This window comes from Lepidothrix coronata, unplaced genomic scaffold, assembly GCF_001604755.1.
Source record: "Lepidothrix coronata isolate B3197 unplaced genomic scaffold, Lepidothrix_coronata-1.0 Scaffold22, whole genome shotgun sequence".
In the NCBI taxonomy this organism is placed as follows: Eukaryota; Metazoa; Chordata; class Aves; order Passeriformes; family Pipridae; genus Lepidothrix; species Lepidothrix coronata.
Window position 1 is genome coordinate 1355550 of NW_016690202.1, and position 21345 is coordinate 1376894.

General features: G+C 37.5%; 1 protein-coding gene across 1 annotated transcript in view; it reads left to right on the top strand.

Moving 5' to 3' along the window:
• Positions 1 to 21345, top strand: part of HOMER1 (homer scaffolding protein 1) — a 91949-nt gene that overhangs the window by 55045 nt on the left and 15559 nt on the right. Inside the window, exon 6 of the mRNA XM_017808093.1 lies at positions 8687 to 8843. Within this exon, the coding sequence (XP_017663582.1) occupies positions 8687 to 8843 (157 nt within the window). The remainder of the gene's footprint in view (positions 1 to 8686; positions 8844 to 21345) is intronic.

Sequence of the window (21345 nt, forward strand, 5' to 3'; positions counted from 1 at the left end):
CAGTTCAGAGAAACTGTTAGAATATGAATAGCAGTCAATAAATGAGAGCCCTGGTGAGAGATGTGTGGGAAAGTCGAATACTCTATTCTGTTACATTGCTGAGAGAGTGCAGTTTGATTCTGTGCACACACAAATTGTTGTTATTTTAGGATTTTTTTAAAGAAAATTGGGGGTTTGTGTAGCCAGAGGCCTCAGCAGAATTAAATCCATACTAATTCAGAGTGTGAATTTGCAGTTAAACTGCTTTAAATTCTTGTGTGTACAGATGAGTTCCACAATGAAAGTGGCCATAATTCAGATCATTTTAGTGTCAGGGTCACTGTGTCCTAGTATCTGACTTGCTGATAGCCACATCATCTAATTGCTTTCTTAAAGTGATTAAGTGCCATAGATGCCAGAGTCAATTTTACTTTCTTTGCAGCCAAATACCTAGTCATTTTAGAAAATAGAATGTAAGTTCCTAAATAACTTTGTTGCTTTTGAAAATGGAACTTCATTGGAGTATTTGATGTATTCAGCACCATAGCAACAGCAAGGAATTACGCTTAATGTTCAGTGCACTAAAAAACTTATTTGGTATCAGTTGTGAAAAATTATGAGGTGCATTACAGATCTGAGAATAAACTACTTCCAACTATGCCAATATGCAGTTTCAATAAAGGAATAAGGGCAACTTTTTTTTTTTTACTTTTTCAAATATATGATAAGATTTTAGGCAAGGTCTCATAGGCATGAGAATAAAATACTTGCAATGATACTGGTAAGTAATCTCAGTAAGGGAGCAAGGGCAAATATTTTTTAATATTTCAGAGAATGTGATAATTGTTAGGTTGATAAGGTTTTAATGATTAGTGCAAAAAAGCTAGAAATTAATTAGCCATGCTTGCTCTTTCAAAGAGCTAAAAGTTATGAGAAAGAGCTACTGTTTTTTTGTTTTTTCTATGGCCTTCATGAAGAGATAACCAAATATCTGTTTAATATGTAAAATTAAATGACTAAGATAAAAATGAGATCTTTTTAAATTAAAAGTTGAGCCTCTTCAGAGAAATCAGGGACTTATCTTCAGGTTAAATATAAGTCTTTTGCTTTGTGATACAGTGTACAAAAACATGCTTAAAACTGTTCCTAGCAGTGCAATTTTAATGAGAAATGGAGTTCAAATGTCGCCTGTGTAAACACATCCAGCGTGAAGTAACAGACAATACAAGAAACTTGGAAATGTCGTTTTTTCTCTTTTGTTCCCCCTTTTAACTCTGGTCAGGACTAGGACCTAAGTCCCTGATGGGTAGAGATCATTGCTGAAGCATTAATTTTGTATTAATACATAATGGAGTGCATTTCAAGAGCTCTTCTGTTCTGTTGACTCTTAGCATTTCAATAAGCAGTGAACACCACCAATACTTAGCCATTTTTAGCTCTGGCTTTGTTGCCTTTTGCAGGAATACCATGCTGAGTTACCAAAGGTAATATTTATGATAAATTTCCCTTCCTTAAAAAGAATTTCATATCCAGTCTATTCCCCAGTGGTAAGTTCCCATATTGAAAGCAGTGTGTGTTGTGGTGGTTTCTATAGGCCCTGTAATGAATGAAGGCTGTATTATAAAATACAGAGCATGGATTTAGATGGTGGATCTAAATAGGATATAGCCATCAATTTGCCATGCGTAGTGGTCTGCTATATAGTGGAAAGAGTCTATATCAACTTCTTTTGTGATTTTCATCCATGAAGTCTGCAAAGCTAGTGATCCTTCCCGGTGAGCTGATAAGGCACAGCACAGGAGCTGCCTAAGAGCAGGACTGCCTGTAAGAGAAATGGAAAGGCAACTCTTCTCCTGTCTGTAGGCTCCATGGGTGTACTCTTGGTGATTGGGAATGCAGTCAAGAGCGTGGTCAAGCTGAAAGACTATATGAAAGTGAAAGATCATACACAAAACACCTTGAAGGAGAAATCTGTAATATCTCCATATATGGAGCTGCCCAAATTTGCAGAAAAAGCTTCTGCATTTGTCTTCTACACTGATACAGAAATTAGGAGTTCAAGTACATTGTAGCTCAGAGTTGAGAAAAGGGGTGTGCAAAACAAAACAGTACATCCTGGAGTGGGATAAACCTTCAGCATTCATACAGAATAATAGACTCCCAGAAATGTAATGCTCTCACCTGCTGATTTCATCCATCCAGCTGCCTTTCTCGCTTTCCAGCAGGTGTGTGTGGCTTTGATAGCAGGCACCTCACTTGAAGTACAATGTGATTCAAGGGCCTCCTTCATCTCTTTTGCTATGAGCTGATTCACTACCATGTTTCCCTGGTTTTGTGCTAATGTAACTCCACTGAGATCGTGTAGATATTCCTTATCCCAAACGGAAGAACAAATCTTTCATGCTCTGTTAATGTTCCTTCTTCTCTCCTCGGGGGAGCTATCCTCCTTTGCTAAAAATTATTTTGAATACTCTAATTAAGGATAAGGATCTCTTTGAATATTAATTAGTTTTTCATTGGCCTTACTCAAAATATTTAACTCAAAGCAATTTCCTGGTAATTATCTCTGGATTATAATTTTGAGAGGCGTTACTTTTTTTTAAATGAAATCCAGTTTATCAAATAAGACTTCCTTTTGTATGTGTCCAGTTAATCTCAACTACATATAAACCAATAAGCAGCAGCTGTGAAGATGCAATTTTTTTTTGTTTCTTAAGTTTTCTTCTTACAACACCTGTCGTTCTTACCATAGCTTTCCGTCTTTTGCTATTCTTTAATTATTTAACTGAATGACTCTGTCTCTCGCCTTGTGTACATAATGCAGAGTTTTTTGAGTGGTTTAATCTACTGGGCCCATACAAGCAGAAGTTCTGTACAAAAGTTAAAATGGCAGAACAACTCAAAATCATTGCTCTTCTTGGAATGGTGGGATAGAACCTAGTCCACTCCACTGCTCTTTCAACTCCCACTCTTTCAACTTCCCACTCATTGTAGGGCTCCTAATTAGGTATAATTCAATAGAGGACAAAAGTCCCTTCTGTTTCCAATTTCGCTTTGAATATTCAAGAGAGAGAGAGAGATTTCTATATTATTATCAAGGGCTTATGGTGCTTTTGACTAGCAAGTGGACAAAGTCCCCAAAACCATCTTGTTTAAATACTTTCCATCATAAAGTAGCTTTTTGAAATCTCTGAAAAGGGGTGAAATTACAAAAATTCCTGTTTAAATCAGGAATAAACTGAGGAGATTAAGTTTCATTTTCAGAATGAATGAGAGGAGGGTTCTTGTGAGCTTCTAGGAATACCTTGAGGGATGCTGCAATCCCCCACTGTGCTAGCAGAGTCAACATCTCCATGTAATCAGACAGTCACATAATTTCAATGTAGGCAGTAGGAAGTGTAGCTTGTTGCAGAGATCTCACACTTCCAGCTTTCATCATTAACTGACGCTTATTTAATATGGAGGACCTTTTGCAGAATTGCTTTCCAGATGCACTGTAGAGTTTTACATAAACCAAATACTTGCCTTACACTTCCAAAGAGAAGAAGCGACACTACTTGTGTTCAGTGGTCTTCTTGGATAGTACTGCAATGGAACCAAAAGGTTCACAATGCCCTGTACTTCATCAAGCATGAAGAGCTGCTCCGTAAGGCTCAGCAGCCAGACTGTCGGAAGGGATCACCCCTTGCAGCCAGCACAGCCGATACATTGTTACCAGCTGGTTGATATACCTCTCCTGGTGTTTGGTAATGCTCACTCCAGCAGACTCTCGGGCTGCTTCCAACGCATGCCACTATTTATAATCTGGGCAGTAGCTACAAAGACTCTGCTCTGTTCATATTTGTCAAGTCTTATGGATTTAGTTACCATAGCGGAATCCACATTTTGTGGTGAAAGTACTTCATTCTTTCTCCTATATTCCTCCTTATTTCTGCTGTCCCAAGATAGGGCTACTCACTACACACCCACAGTGCACATCACAGTGATACCTGAAGGAAAGAATTTACACGCTCTGGAATAACTTTAGTTTTTTGAAACAGTGACTATGCTATGGAATAATTTTTAAATTAATTAATTTTATGCAATGAATGCAGTAATAAACTCCCTAAATAATAATAAAGCAGAATTCTGCACACATTTTATTTCAATAAATCTGAAATAAAGCTTAAACCATGTTATTCAGTGTTGGTACTGCATACAACTTTGCAAACAATGAATAAACAATAATGATTCAAAAAGCAGAAACTTGATTTGAAGTGCTTTTGTTTCTTTGCTTCATGAAGGCATCTCTCAAAATACCTTAATTCTGAATGCAACTCATTAATGTGTGCTTCCCTCTCCTTCCGTTTGCAAGCCTTCTCCAGCTGGCTAAATATGGTGACTGAAGCTTTTCGGATTAATTTTCCTTAAGTGACCTACTTTACAGAGAAAGATAATCATGCATTTATAGCCTCTGGCACACTATTCAGGTCACAGATGGACAGATACCAAAGCTATTCTTCTGTGATTTACTGGGCTTGTAACTAATCCCCAGTGAGAAAGGGGATCGGCCTGATGTTAATTGGTTTGAATGCCTGAAAGTATGGAAGGAAGATCATTGACTCCAGTTTTCAGAGGGTGTCACAGTTAGGCTGAGTGATACCAGCCATCAGTTTTTCTAGGATCATTTTGTGGAAGTGATTGAATTACTGAATGTAAAAGATATAAAATACCTGACTTTGAATCCTTTGCCTTGATGGGGTAGAACCATGTGGTATTCTGACTGGACATGTCTGGTGTTTCAGATACACCGGATTGCGTGGCCAGCACCAAGGGTAAGAGATTTGGGAGAGTTTTGACCTTTTGCTTGCTAACAGGTGCTCGTGATCCCATGAACAATTGTTATGATCAGACCCAAACCTCTGCTATGAAAGCATTTTTTTTTTATTAGCATGATCAGTTGAGCCAACAGAACTCATATTTTCCTATTATCCATTAGAGGCCCTTTCTCCCTCTTGTATTTGACAGTAATGGGATGTATGCGAAACAGCTTTTCCTCTTGCTTTCAGATGTTCAGAAGTTTCACACAGAAATGACCAGGTTTTAATTTCTGTTAGAGTATTTTTAATAGTTTGGGGGAGTTTTTCATGTTGAAAAACAGGAAACAAGCATGGTTCCAGATGAATGATGGTAGGGTTTTTTTGAAGTACTGTCTTGAAACTTTGTGTCAGGCAGTCAGTGATGTTAGTTCTCATAGGTTTGAAGCAGTAAGCTGTCAGCAGAGGCTTTCAGAAGAAAAAAAAAAAAACATGTATGCAGGTTGAATTGTTTTACCACAGGACTGCAGGTGTGTATGCTTGCATGTCCCCAGGTGTGTACACACAGCTTTGCACCACAGCGCAAATTTGGAAAGCGTTCTGGTGGAAGTCACACTGCACTTTGGATCACTGTGATCTCTGAATAAGTGTTTGTAGTTCAAGTGCTTTGTAGAGCACATATTCTCAGAACACGTGAGGAATGATTCAGATTTGGTTTAGATATTTACAGCTGTTAAGACAACCTGACAGGGCTGTGTGTGTATTTTCTATGACAGAATCTAATGCTGCTGAGGGCAAAATCAATTCCTTTTAGCAAAAAGCCTTTCAGACAGGAATTAAGTAAAAGGTTTTAGGGAGAAAGAGTATGTGCATCCCTCCTGTATCTATTCTGAGAGACTCTAGTGCAGCTGTTCCACCATCAAAATTCTGCCTATGTGCTTTAGCAGTTGTTGTCAGCCCTTTGAAGTTTCCACATGTGCCCATCAGCTTCTGAATCTGTGTTCCCTCTCACAGGTGTTAGACCCAGCATCTTCTCCTCCAAGGTAGAATTCTTGTTGTGTCTGAATCATACATTTCTCAGTGTTTCCTCAGGAAGTGCTGTAAATTTGAACCAATGTAGCTCTACAGATACAGGCATCAATGAAGATACTCTCAGTCTAGCTTAAGAAGAGCCTCCTGTATGTATGCTTTTATCTGGTCCTAAAGTAATTAATCTAACTCCAATTTTAACCAAAGTAATCCACAGAGCATAATTTAATTATCTTTCTGTTTCTCAAGAAGGTATTTGAGAAAAGTCAGTCATAACTGCCAAGATTGGTTATGGGCTATTTTAATCAAATTATGATTTTATGAAACAAAAAATCCACATCTTTGGTTCTGTGTTTCCTGGTATGATACCCATTAAGAAGAAACAGGGTAAGTCTAGATAGTTGGGAAGTCGTTGTATGTTATACAAACCTAGATAATCTAAGTAATGTGTGTCCATTTTATGGAGCTATAGTCGACTCTCTAGAAGATACAATAGCAATTATTTATAGAAAAAAACCAGTATATTCTACAAGTCAGTAACACCTACATTACAATAGGGCATGTTCCTGCCCACTATGTAGATCCCTTGGGGGAAGAAAAGTACAGTTTGGAAATAATACTGATGCATTCCTGTTGAGAAAAACCAATTGAAAAATAACCAGCTCTGAAGAAACCTTACAGTTTTTGAACCAGGGTAACCATAGCAGTAATGGAAAATACATGCTCCATACTTCATGCTGACATCCCATTATACAAGGAATAACTTAAGAGCTCCTGGCTGTTTTCTTGAGAGGCACTGTAGCAAGGGCACGAGGTAAAGGCGAAAGTGAAACACACCACAAATCACCCTCATATTATTACTAATCACTCCTTGAGAGTCTGTCTTCTGGGTTCTTTGTGGCTTAGAAGGTTATCATTGTGGATATACCCATTATTACATTTAAAAAAATTAACTTCCTTAGGATAATAAATGATCAAATAGTTCTCAGCCTGTAACTGTCTCAGAGACAGCTGTGTTACATCAGTATAAAATTTTGTGTGCATGTTTATTCTGTGGGCAAGATGAGTAGTAAGACGCATTTTATAAAAATGTATCAGTGTCACACACAATTTGCTAGTAGCTAGTAGTCCTGCAGGAACTACTAAATGGAACTATTCACTTACATGAAACTACTGGATTGGATATTTTTTTGCCTGATCAGAACATCAAGAAGGAGTTATGAATATAATAACAAACCAGATATTTTTAGCATTTTTTTAGCGGAATTTGTTGACCTGCTGGACTACTATAAGTGAAAATTAAGTTTGATTAGAGAAACAGAAGAGTAGACATGGTTCCAGAAATTTGTACTTATCTTCTTGAATATGTGAGTCAGTGTTCCCTGAATGAAGTAGAATTGTCATTAGTTTAGTCATTTAAGATCTAAAATTTCCAGTGGTGAACTTCTAATTAGTTGTATAGATCACAAAATTATAAAGTAATTTCAAAAAACCCATATTCCTCTTCTGGAGCAACTTGTATTCCCGCTCAAGGGGATGAAGCAGTGTATTTGGAAGGAAAGGCTGGAGCACAGAAGAACCAGATATGATGTTTTAGTGAAACAGTACATGTGATCTGAATTGGTAATGAATGTTCCTTGGTGTCTGGTTGATTCTGAACACCTAAGAAGCATTTATAGGAGTCGTAACGTATTTGAAATATGCTTCAGTGGGATAGACTTTGCATATGCAGGAAGTGGAAGAAACTAAATGGAAAAAATGATGGCAGTGTGTCATTGTACATGTGTACGAAGTTCAAATCTATAAACTTACATGTAAAATAACAGTAAATTATAATTAAATTAATCATATTAACATATAAAGATATAAACAAAATAAAATATTATAATAATTGATCATAATTCATCACTAACCAATATACAAAATCATTTTGGCCAGAGTTACAGATCTTTGGTTTTCAATGATGTCTTTAATAGTAAGCTAATTAGGCAAAATTAATTATTTTCTCCATGTGTTTTCCATGTTGGTATGCACCTCACATGCTCTTGGTGAGCTATTTGCTTATTAATGCATTTACCTGATGTATCTAAGATATTTTTCTGTTGCACACTGAGTGTAAAGATAGGGTCTGCGGATGATGTCAAACTGATTATCTGGAAAATTCAAACCCTGTGTTTGCTCAGAGAATGACTAAATTGTAAGCAGGATTTTTCTCTATCAGCTACTTCAGTAAACCTCAGCATCAGCTTCCACTTTAAAATAAAACAGTAATTTATCTATGCTACTTGATCTTTATTCTCTTTGCTGATATTACTGAGGAAAAATGTATTAATATTATTATAAAATTAAAAATCTTTGAGTTTGCAAGTTCAAATTAAATATGGTATTTAATAAAGTATATTTCAGGAATAGAAGACTTGCATTAAGACAACCAAGCTGTACTTCCAAAGCACTATATTATCTCTCTTTAATCAAGTCTGTGAAAAAGCTTTTTCTACAATATATTTCAAAAAATAGTAAATTAAAAAAGCACTTTCATTCAATGTGCATATATTAAAATAGTGACTAATCATACATATGTTCCAGAATTGCATGCTGTTGCTTTTGGGAAGCTGATGTGTGTTTCATAATCTTTAACATTTTATTTATAAAAATACCCTGTTGAATTGGGTGAATAGATGTTGTTTTCCAATAATGCTACACCTATACTTTCTTAATTTATAGTCTTGATTATTTGAACATTTGTATTATCATTTGGTCATTCAGTCATAGAATGTTTTGCATAATTCTATTTTTCCTGGGTGTTAAAAGAATTATAATACATTTAAAAGAATAAAGGAAGAGATTTGAGGGTTCTGACCATTCTCATTCTGTCTGTGCAGCTCGACAATCAGCAAGCATTGGGAGGCAGAACTGGCCACACTCAAGGGTAATAATGCTAAGCTCACAGCAGCCCTGCTGGAGTCCACTGCCAATGTGAAACAATGGAAACAGCAACTTGCTGCATATCAGGAGGAAGCAGAACGTCTTCATAAGCGGGTAAGTTGTGGCAAATGGCCAGGATCCTTGAGGTGGAAGTACTGATGGCTCTATTCACTCATTTTCAAGTAAAACAAGTTTATTGTTGGGGCTTTAGGTTAATCTTTGAGATGGAAATTAATGATTTCTTTAAAGTATTTCCTCCAGTGGAAAGTTATTTGATTTGTAGAAGTTTTTTTCTGCAAAGATTATTTTTGTGAGAAGAGTTACCTTATGATGTTTGTCAGCTTTCACTCTTCATTTGATGCCGTCACATCTGTTTCATGACATCCTCATAGCATTACAGTTTAGTCCCTACTGCATTTAAGCCCATAGAAACTTGACATCAAATCTGTAAGTTAAAGAAACTTTGTTGTAGTTTCTTCATTTAAGAAAGATGAACAGCTTCCCCTCATCCTTGTATGTGAAGAAAACTGGGAACATAAACACAACTGAAGAACAAGATCATTATATGCAACTACAGATCTGCACCCATTTTCATACAAAAGTGAACTAAAAGTTAGTTCACAGTGGAGGAAGGAAGAACAATGTTTGAGGAAGGAATAAATTATGTAAGCTAAATTAGGAAGGCTAAATTATGAAAACAAATATTCAATATCTTAATTTCTATTCTCTTTTGAAATGTAACTCTCTCTCTATAGATTATATTGTGTAATCTATTGACCTTTATCCATATAAATTTCTAATCGTAGCATTAGGACATATATCTGCAAAATGAAGGCAAGGTTAACACGTATGGAGGAAAGATGTCTTTGATTAAGCTGTTTCACTTCTGTTAATAAAGATTAATTTAGAAAAATATGAAGGAGATGTACTTAACACTGGAGAGGTACTGTTTACTGGGGCATGTAGTCATAGAACAAGGAGGAATGGCTTTAAACTGAAAGAGGGTAGCTTTAGATTAGATGTTAGGAGAAAATTCTTTTCTGTAGGAGTGGTAAAACACTGGCAAAGGTTGCCCAGAGAAGCTGTAGATGCCTCATCCCTGACAGTGTTCAGTGGGGCTGAACGCATCCAGGTTGGACAGGGCTTTGAGTAACCTGGTCTAGTGGAAGGAGTCCCTGGCCATGGCAGGGGTTTTGGAACTAGGTGATCTTTGAGGTCCATTTCAACCCAGGCCATACTGAGTCAATGATACTTAGTTAAGAAAAAAATGCAAAAAATCCCAAACTGAACCATTGTGCTTTTTTGCATGAAAGCAGGTTTCATGAATATGCTGACAAGGGGAGGTCAAGTAGTAGACATAGCAGACCTCCTGATTTGGTTTTACATTCTGTATTGACCGGTAGGAAATAAAGTATGGCAATTACAGCTAGCCAAATCCTGCAAATTGCAAAGGCTTCTTTCAGACCTATGCTGGACCTGTCTAACTGGAGGCTTTTCAAGTAGTCCCAAGAATAAAGGTCATATCATCTGAAGGGGGGGGGAGTTCAGTAGGCTACAATTAACCTGGAGATGTGGAAGAGAATCAAGAATTTAGGAAACCTGGGAACATGGCAAGTTGTTGGGGATGTTCTGTACCTAGACTGACTTGCGGACAATGATCTTGAAGTCTCGGCCAAATGATTTGATAGGGAAGAATGACAATTTCCAATGGTTTGTAATTGTGTGTGCTATAGCTGACTGGACAAAGTGCATGAAATGTAATTAAGACTGGTGCTTTTTTTAAGTGCTTTCAGTCAAGAAATTGACAGTTGCTGACAAAACTTCTTTCCTTCAAAAATGTTCCAGTCAGGCAGAAGCTTGTCATGTGTGTTTGTAGAGGGAGACTGTCACTTTATCTGTCATCTCATTTAAGCTTCTTATTTGGAAGGGTGGGAGTTCTAACCTGTGCTCCGTGTTCATGAATAGATGATAACAGTCACTGCCAATAAAATTATTTAAACTACAACCTCGTATTAAAGTTCCTATAGTGCAAATGTTCAGGTGGACTTGACCACTAGATAGGCTTTACAGTGAAGGACTCATCACTAACATGTGTACATAATAAGGTAGCATTCTTCCTAATAAAATGCACTAACAGCTTGCGTTGCAAAGCTGAGACAATTACAGTTCTTATATAAGAAAGAAAAGTAATGCACCACAACAGCAGCTGCATTTGCCTTGGGAGACTCAACCAGACAAGGCAGGCAAAGATCCCCTTTTTTTATGTTACTCTCACTCTTAGTCAAATCTTATTATTGGAAAATAAAAGTAATGAATATATAAATTTTAGCATGTCATTTTGCTTTTATATGATAGTACAGTTCAGAGTAATAACCAAGTCTTGGAGGCTACATTCATTACTAGCTGATGATTTTTCATAACCTTTTGGCAGCAAATTTGCTGCAGTTGTTTTGTATTTCTGAGGAAGCACAAAATCTTATAGCATGGGATCATCTACACCATGCTCTTTTGATCACCGTTTACATGCCTTTGTTAAATGTTTCATAATCTGTGACCTTAGGGCTTGTTGATATCTCACACAGGATACAGGAATGGTCTGTGCCTATGTCTCTCCAGGAATGCCAGTAAATTACAACAGGATAGTTCATAGAGAGTACTGCCCTCTGTTGGAATTGCTTTTAGAAAAATGTAGACTTGGCTAACCCAACAAACTGAACTCTCTAGGCAAAAGAATGTATATTGTGTTAAAAATAATTCAGTCTCAAAGTATTACCCATGCAGTGCAGTGTGATACAAGAGCTTTTCTAATCTGCATGCTGGAAACTGAATTTTCAAGTTAAATTAGTGCCTCACTTCAAAAAGAAATGGCAAGTCAGATGCTTCTTTCTTACACAGATCAAAAATGTGTTGTTGAAATGGCAGATCTGAAGACTGTTGGTTATGGTACGTGTGATAGCAAGCAAGTTCAGTCACTGCCTCGTGCTATCTGTCTGTTCTGTTTATCTGTTCAGTATAAACACATAGCTGCAGTTGATCCAAAAAATATTCCTTGAACTGGAATTCATTTCACCTGAGATTATGTGTCAAGTCTCAGTCAGTCATCTTTTATTCTTGTAATTCTTGTAGAGACAAAAGCATGAAGAATAAGCGTCCCAGCCTTAAGAAGACTAAGTGTTGAGTTGAATTTGCTTCTTTAAGTGCTTGTCTTTATGCATAGAGTAGTCATCTGGATAGTCGTGTAGACATATTTCTAGTCAGAGGAAAAGAACTCCGTCCTTATTTTGTGGAATCACAGAGTAACTTAGCATGAAGGGGAACTTTGGAGGTTACCTGGTCCAATTCTCAAGTGAAATCAGGGCCAGATTTGAAGTTATAAATCAGGTCTCAAAACATGAGTTCCCATAGCCAACCTGGGCAGCCCATTCCAACTGACCACCCTTTGTCACCAACTGACCACACTTGACAAATTATTTTTCCTAATATCTGATTGAAATTTGCCATGCTGCAACTCGTCTCTGTTGCCAGTTCAGAAGCAGAATGGGGTTTGATCCAAAAGACACTTAGATGAGAAAACTTGAATAGACCAGATTTTTAGAAATATGCATAGAAAAATTGTTTTCAAGGAGAAAGAAAAATTTGGAAATTAGTTTGCATCAGTTGTAATGTAGTTGTTGTTTTATATGGAAAAGTTGGCCATCATAGCATCTTGCCCACTGGAAAATAAGAATGGGTCTGTGATGTGTATGCATTGGAGAGATATGCTTACTTACAGGATCATAATCTTATATAACATGAACCAGACTCCAAAATCAAGAATGGTACTGCCAATATTAGCTGATACATTTAGTTCAATTTAATAATATATTAGGTGGTTTATATATCATGCAGTTGTGGTATTCACTCCTTACATACTTTAGGTTTATATACAAGTTTTGGTGCCTGAGTCATTTGTCTGCAAGCTGTAGAAAACTCTATCCTCTGTCAAGTTAAGTGTGTATGGGAAAGCAATGCATATTGGTTAGTAAACTCTGCATTACTGTTTCCATCTTTAGTTTCTTCTTTAAATAAATTGCCTTTATATAAATAGCTTTATTTATATACTTTCCTCTTTATAATAAAAAAGAATTATTGTGAATGCTATCTTACTAGTTGACTTCTTATGATACTTTCTCCATCGTTTGAACTTTATCGTGTTTTATTTATAGTCATCCATTGATTTTACATAGTATCACATTCATTTATCTTCTATTTTTTTAATTCACTGTGGTAAACTTGGTCCTTTGTCTGGTGCAGTATTTATTGTACAATTTGCTTTTTAAGTAGTTCTAAGTTAATTTAAACCAATATTTTTTATTCTATAACTTTTTTCAAATTTAACTGGAATAGTTTTTTCTGTGTATCACATTGTTTGCACATTTTAAAACACAGAAACAAAACTAAGATTCCCCATTCTTTGATTTTGATTGCATTTTTAAAATTAATTTCACCTATTAATTGCCGTCTCTGATTTAGTATAAGATTTACTCATCTATCGGTTTGGTTTTTCACATTAACTTACATTTATTTGCTTTCTCTGAGGCCTTTATCATCCTTCTTTCATTTCTTCTCTGCCTTAATAATGGCTAGAGCTGAGATGAAACAGAATACAGATTCAGTGTGGCTGAGTGAAACATTCTCAATAAATTAAAGTTTTGTGCTTTCTCCTGATAAACTGTGAGCTTAATTCAGAAATACTGTACTTTGATATTTTGTCAGACATTATATTTTTGAGAAGCTTACTAAATGAGTGCCTGGAGTTTTCTCTCTCAAATACAAAGAGATAATTCTGGGAAGATATGATGCCCAGTCAAGAGCTTAACTCTGAGCTCTCAGCCTTCTCTAATCTGCTCAGAAACAACAAAAATTTCCCTTAAACGGGGTTGGGGAGCACTCCTACACACCTTGCATAGCTTTTTGACATCAAAAGGGATTCATAGAACAGCTCAGTAACAGAAAGAAAAACCCTGAAGTAAGCTACTTCAGACAAATAGAATAGCATTGGCACTAACATTAATCCTGATACTATAAAGAGGAAAGGATTGAATCGTGATATAAATTATGGAAAGCAACCCAAAGTTCTGTCTTTGTCATGTTAAAAATGAAAATGATTAATTTTTTTCATGCTCTCTAACTGCTAAAGTAAATCATCCTATGACACTGGGCAATAGCACAAAGTAATAACACCAGTGCATGATAATAAGAGCTACAGTCCTTGAAGATCATTCATCTGCAGAAAAGAAACCTAACATAAAAAGAGATGAAGGGAAGCGATCAAGCTCCTGGGTATTTGTGAAAGAACAGGGAGGTAGTGTCTTGAATTCTAGCTTTTTATTTTACCAGAATTTCTTAGAAAGTAAGATAAAATTAGCCAATTTGTTCTGGTTCTTTCATTCAGTGAATGAAATAAGTATGAGTTTGTTATTAAAACCACATGACAAATAATGGACCATGATTTCACTGCTGTAACAGGAAATTTTAAAATGGATATTAAAAAAATGCATGAGCACAATGAAAAAAAAACCATGGTCATTTTACTGGACGATCTTTATGCTACTTAAAGAAAACAACAATCTTTAAAAGCAGTTATGAAAGTCCACAAGAAGTATGGAATGCTGTATAAGCCATATGCTCAGATTATCTGTAGAAAATCTTTACAGGCCCTTTAGAAGTCATCTCCACGGTCTCACCAGCCGCATTAATAATTGAATAACTAAAACTAAATTTTGAACATGCAGATGTTATGAAGTTGCCTGCTGAATTGGAGTCCATATTGTGGACTTCATACTTGCTGAGAAGTCTTAATAGCAGCACTGTGGGACTACTGTGAATAACTGTTGGGTCCTATGTGGCCAAGGAAGAACATCATCTAAGAGTGAAGGAAGGTGACAGGAAGTGTGGTAACAAGAAATTTATGAATGGAGTTTTGATCCAAAAATTTATTGCCCATACACCTTTTTTATGTGATGCCTATCTCTTGTCATCCTCCCTTTAAGACTGTGTCCCTCATACCCCCACTGAACAATCCAAACTTAGGTAATAAATTAAACAAATTATTAAAGAAAAAAAAGTTAACCAAGTATAACTTTCTTCTTAAGATACTGTAATTAGCATGTGGCTAGATAGCAGGTTGATACTATTTGTTTACAATGAAAATAGGTGAGCATTTGGAAGGTACATATGGATAGGTTGACAATTTAATCAAAACAGTGGGATTATAACTTTGTTAGTATTTATCTATGCATTTAATTGAAAGAAATATATGTGCAGATGGACCGATTGTAAGTGCACAAAAAATGGACAACTAAGTCCATATATTTAGGTAGGCAGTCCTTTCATCTGGAACTGCAAGAAACTGAAGTATTTTCTGTCTTTTTCAGTTTGCCTTAATTAGTTTTTAGAGCAGATTTTGTTGTTTTTTTTTCTGGGAATTCACTTTCACTGAATGTGTCACATACAAGGTAATAATTTGGGGAAAAAACCTAACAAATCACCAAACAAACTACTCTGACTCTGGGTAGTAAAAAAATATGTTTTCTCAGAAAGGGTCGCTTGTTCCCATCTTATTTCTAAAAAAACATAAGAAAACTGTTGAGATACGTTTATCTGCAAGTGAAAAAAAGTATGCATTGTGGAGGCATGCCACAGGATTTTTACATAGTTTAAGCTGAAAGTAGAATGAAGTACATTCTAAACTTCTAAAACTCTGCAGGGGAATGAGAAAATTACTGAAAATTCTCGGGATCGAAGGATGACGTATCTGTACGGTGTTTCCTATTGCATGTATTTCATGAACTGGCCAGGTAGCTGGAAAAAGTATTTGCTAATTAGATTGCAGGGAAAGGCATACCCTCTGAATTTAGTATTACCGTTATTGGTTGCAAATAATAATGCATGGCTGAAGCTCAAAACATCAATTTTGGTAAACTTCTTGTATTTTCAAATATTCTTACTGCAGGTTCATTATTTTCTTTACAAAAATTAAGCAGATGATGTAATATTCCTCTTTCATCTTTGTAGAAATGAGTAACTGTGGAAAACATTTTGATATTTCCACAGCTTGAGGCATCACTGCCCACAGAGAAAAATATATCCTTTTCAGCAAAATTTTCTAATTGTTTTCTCTGTTGAAAAAAGTAATATATTGTTGGTAATGCACAATACTCTCCCCTGCCCCCAGGTTATCATTTTATCTATGGGTAAATCTTGGAAAACAACAGTACTTAATTTTCTGTCAGAAGTGATTTATAAGTCCATTGTGTGTTTTCTGTTCTTTCAGCATCAACCTTGAAAAGCAATTTCCCTTGTTTTCTCCATTTTACTATTTCTTAACAACAAAAATCTTTCCAGTTTTTTTTATTCTTGAAAGCTACACTGGAATTATTTTTGTGATCAGCTTGTTGCATGCTGTTGTGTATCTTACTACTGTCCATCATTAAGAACTGAGAAGCTTCCTCTGCATAAATTATGTGAAACTTTATGCAGTTAGTCATAGTTTTGATGACCCATGAAACCTTGTTTCTCTTCTCCTCATGGAGAGCAAAGGGCTCTTTTTTTCTTTGTGGGACATTCATCTTGAATTATTGATGGAATAATACAGTCACAGTCATAGTTATGATCTATTTAAGGATGTAACTCAATCAGCCAAAATACTTCAATTCAGTCTTCTGTGTGAGCAAATTCTGCACTGGAGCTTGGGCTAGTAAACCTTGGATATTGCATTGTACAGTAAATAGAAGGAAGAAAAATACCTTATAGAAACAAGAAGTTAATAGTGTCAGGTATATAAAATAGGCTTACAGCTACAATGAATATATGTTGCTAATATGGGTAAAAAACTGGCTGCATGGACAGGCCTGGAGAGTGGTGGTGAATGGAGTTACATCCAGCTGGTGGCCGGTCCCCTAGTACTGTTCTTCAGGGCTCAGCACTGGGGCCAGTCCTGTTTAATATCTTTATTGGTGATCTGGATATGGAGATTGAGTGCACCCTCAGTCAGTTTGCAGATGACACCAAGCTGGGTGGGAGTGTTAATTTGCTGGAGGGCAAGAAGGATCTGCAGAGGGATCTGTACAGGCTGGATCCATGGACTGAGGCCAACATATCTATGAGGTTCAACAAGGCAAACGCCGGGTTCTGCCCTTGGGTGACAACAACCCCAGGCAGTGCTACAGGCTGGGGAAGGAGTGGCTGCCCAGCAGAAAAGGACGTGGGGGTGCTGTTTGACAGTGGCTGAACAAGAGCCAGCAGTGTGCCCAGGTGGCCAAGAAGGCCAATGGCATCTGGCTTGTATCAACAATAGTGTGGCCAGGAGGACCGGGGAAGTGGTTGTCCTCCCGTCCTTGGCACTGGTGAGGCTTCATCTCAAATCCTGTGTTCAGTTTTGGGACCCTCAAACCAAGGACATTTTGGTACTGGAGCATGTCCAGAGAAGGGCAGCAGAGCTGGGGAAGGGTCTGGAGCACAAGTGCTATGAGGAATGGCTGAGGGAGTTGGGGTTGTTTACCCTGGAGAAGAGGCATCTCAGGGGGAATGTTATTGCTCGCTATACCTACCTCAGAGGAGGTTGATGCCAGATGTAGGTCGGTCTCTTCTTCCAGGTAACAAGCAATAGGACAAGAGAAAATAACCTCAAGTTGTGCCAGGTTTAGATTGGTTATTGGGAAAAATTTCCTCACAGAAAGGGTTGTCAAGCATTGGAACAGTCTGTCCAGGGAAGTCATGTAGGTCATGTAGTCATACCTCCATCCTTGGAGGTATTTGAGAGACATGGAGATGTGGTACACAGGGACAGGGTTAGGCTGGGGAGGTTGCAGTGCTGGGTGAACTGTTGGGTTCAATGATCTTAAGGGTCTTATCCAATCTAAATTATTCTGCAATTGTGTGATTTTATGTTCTAATCTGTCTTGCTTTGTATTTCTGTAGAAGTTGGAAAATTTCTGTATGGAATTTAAAAGGAATTTCATGATCTGTTGGTACTGAATTGTACAAATTTATCTCAAGAAAGTAGTTTGAAAAAATGAATCAACCTGGAGCAAACGTGGCTCAGATTCGTTCGTTCAGTAATTACTTGGGGGTCACCACTCAAAATATTTCTGTCATTCCCATTTCTTTGTCCCTGTCTACCAAAGTCTTTACTTGTGAAGTAGTTTTCTGTGTTTGGGTTTGTTTTGAGAGATTTTTCAGTCTTCTAAAGCTTTGGGCAGTCACTGTCTTAAGCTCACATCAAAGCTGTTACTCCTTGTGTTATATGGCTCAAAGCTTCACTCTTCCAGTCTTCCCAGCAGCCCAGTGTGTACTAGCTCTCTGCTGCAATGAAAACCATCTACCTGGAATCCTGCTGCATCTATGGGCTGTTGGCCCTATATTAAAGTTTCCAGAAAGCTCTAGAATGGCCTTTGCTAGGAAGGCCTAGGCTCTGCTAGAACAAGTTGCCTTGCTGTCCTATTTCAGTCGATGTATTTCTCCCTGAAATATGCAGTTAAGTATAATGCCATCCATGTGCTAGAGAAGTTTGCACACTAAATAGTCACTAAAAAGCCCTTTCAGAATTTTTTCCATACATGCAATCCTTACCTGGATGATAAATACAAAATAAAGAAACAGAGACTAAGAACAGTAACTTTTTTCTTTTTAAGTATCAAATACAAAGCCACAATATTGCCTTTCTTAGCTATGCAAGGCAGTGCAGTCTTATGATAGCACAATAAAAGAACCTTGTTTAGTCATTTATTGTTCAAAGACTGTTCTTTCAGTCTGAATTCTGTACTGGAAACAAGACATAATCACAGGTACGTTGCTCGATACTGCTGTGCAAGGGTTTGAATGATTGATTGAGCCTTGCTTTTAAACATGAAACACTGAACAAGGAGGTGTCTGTGAAAACAGCACGTGGGAGGGTCAGACTAAAGCATTTTAACTTACTTTTATGCCCCCTTTTGTGCTCAACGCATAAACAGTTACTTGTAATGATTTTTGGACCACTAGTCATAAGAAAATTAAAATCCATTTGGAACAAGGAAACAGAGCAAGTAAATGCTATTCAGATTTTTGCCTAGAGCTTTATCTTTTGTGACTTGTGTTTTCAATAGCATATTCTTTATATCACATAATTTTCCAGCCCATCTTACTCTATCAATCTTTTTGAAAGGGTCACAATGTGCCTTTCTTTTTTATAGGTACATTTATAAGTACAAGACAACATGATAAAGATAACTTGACATCTTTTCAGATCTCTGTAGGAATGGGCTCTTAAATAAGAATGATTAAGTAACCCAGTTTTTTAATTGAGTTTGTTCTCTTTTTCCCATCTTACTGATTTTTCAAGGAACGGTAAACAAAACAGTTGAACATTATTTCCTTGCATAAGCAGTAAGAGATGGATGTTTGCCCAGAGAAAAGCTGGACTAGAGTAAGACATCACAGCCCTTTTAGTGCTGTAATTAATTGTCCTTCTGGGAGCAATTGCCTCTGTTGGGAAGAAGGTTTGTGAGAGCACTCCTTGCTTATTTCTTTAAAATAATCAACCGTGTTTGCTTAAGCAATTTCAGTAAGTGTGTTGAGTTAGTGTGAACCAGAGTGTACTCAGGAGCATTCATGAGAGCTGTGCATCTGGCAGGGTTGCTGTGGAAGGTGTTTTTAGCCAGCAACAATAGCCTAGAGCAGTAACATTTCATCCACCACAGTTCAATCCACCTGCCTCCTTGAATTCCAAGCTTGCACCAACACATACATCCTCTCGGTGTGTATCAGGCAGGAGGAAACCATGTGGAGAACAGAGGGAGTCCAAGCGCTTCATTAGTCATGGGATGAGAGACTTCTGCACGCTTGCTTCCAAGGCACAAGATTCTAGGACAGAAGTCTTTTGGGTATTAGGCTTACTTTTGTCCTTCCAGTTCCACATCTGTCTTACATTTCATTTAAGTGAACATTCACTGTTCTAGGCTTGGGAAGAGCCAGTGGGTCTTGCTGAGTGCAACAGCAACTGAACTTTTTAAAAGAGATTGTCTTCTTGAAGGTTGCCATTCAACATCTCAGCAGGAAAGCTTGGAAATGTTTAAGAAGTTAAACATCAGAAGGGGTGAAGGTGAAAGAGGTGAATGAGTTTGACAGTCCCAGCAAAACTTAGGAAGGAGCTCCTCATAAACCAACAATGTCAGAATTGTGGTATCTCTGCTGGATGGTAAAGGTTCTTGACTGGGCAAGATCCTGAACAACCAAATGTGACCTCAAAATCGGCCCTGTTTTGAGCAGGAGGCCTCAACCAGATGACCACCAGAGTCCCCTTCCAGCCTAAATTACTCTGTGCCTCTCTGATTCTTGCTTTATCTAGTTCAGACACTTTGTAGAAATAGGTTTGTCCCAGTCGTGTGTTCCAATTCTTTTTGTAATTGTTGTGGTGAATACTGTAACAGTATTATGGGAATCTAAATAGAGATATTTGTATGTTATTGAAGCAAATTGAGAAAATTATGTAAGACTTCAGTTGTAATGCTCAGTGGCATATCATCATGACTAGGCTTCGCGAACGAAGATTTGGGAAGGCTCTATCCACATTTGCTACAGGCACGCTGGTGGCTTATGAGACCAATACGTGACAGACATATCCGATTGCAAAAGGCACAGCAGAAAGACTCCTTAGATGGTGTATTCTGCAATACACGGTTCTTTCTGCGTTGCCTTTTTTCCTCGAGAGTGATCCTGCGTGTGTTCTCGAAGGAGCTGCGTTATAGATGGTGTGTCTCCAGGCCTCCCGATTGGAGGCCAGAGTAGACCAGTTATGATGATCAATATGGCCAAGGCTGAGATGTTGTTTCAAGGAGTCCTTGAATCTTTTCTTCGGGGCTCCTCTCATGCGGCAGCCAGTGGCAAGTTCACCATAGAGCAGGATCTTAGGGAGGTGGTGGTCCTTCATCCTTGAGATGTGCCCTGCCCATCGCAGCTGCGTTCTCAGTAACGTGGCCTCAATACTTGTGACAGCTTCAGTGGCATATAAAACTAAGGAAACTGCTATTACTTTATGCCATGAGCACTGATATTTCCTTTGGGACAATACCAGCAAATAAAAAGGTGCTTTAGGGTAAGGGAGTGGTGAGTTGTTACCAAGCTGTATCCTACTCCCTCATTCTCCTTACACCTCTCAAGAATTCGGTCTAATTTCAGTTCTCTACATTTATAAACTTGATGAGCCAAAAATGTCAACTGCCTTCCAGTAGAAGAAACTAGAGTCAATATGGCTGTTACAGAGGTTTGTGCCCTGTGATTCAGAAAGGAGAAGTTGGTAGGGATTTTGTTTCAATTTTCTTGCATTTTATCTTGTATTGCCTTTGACTCATTCAGTAATCTATTTTTTGAGCCTACAAATAGTTCAGAGTTTGAAATTACTAGCATCACAGTGGCTTCACTACCTAGAGTACATTGGTATTGGAGGGTATCAACCTTGATTCCCCAGGATATTATTTTACCTAAGAAATAAAATTGTCTTGGAGAATGCTTGCCCTCTGTCAAAGTAGTCTTAAGGGCTACTTCTCTGAGAAAGTTAAGTGGAAACTTAAAGCTTTTCATTTCAGAATTGGGTAGC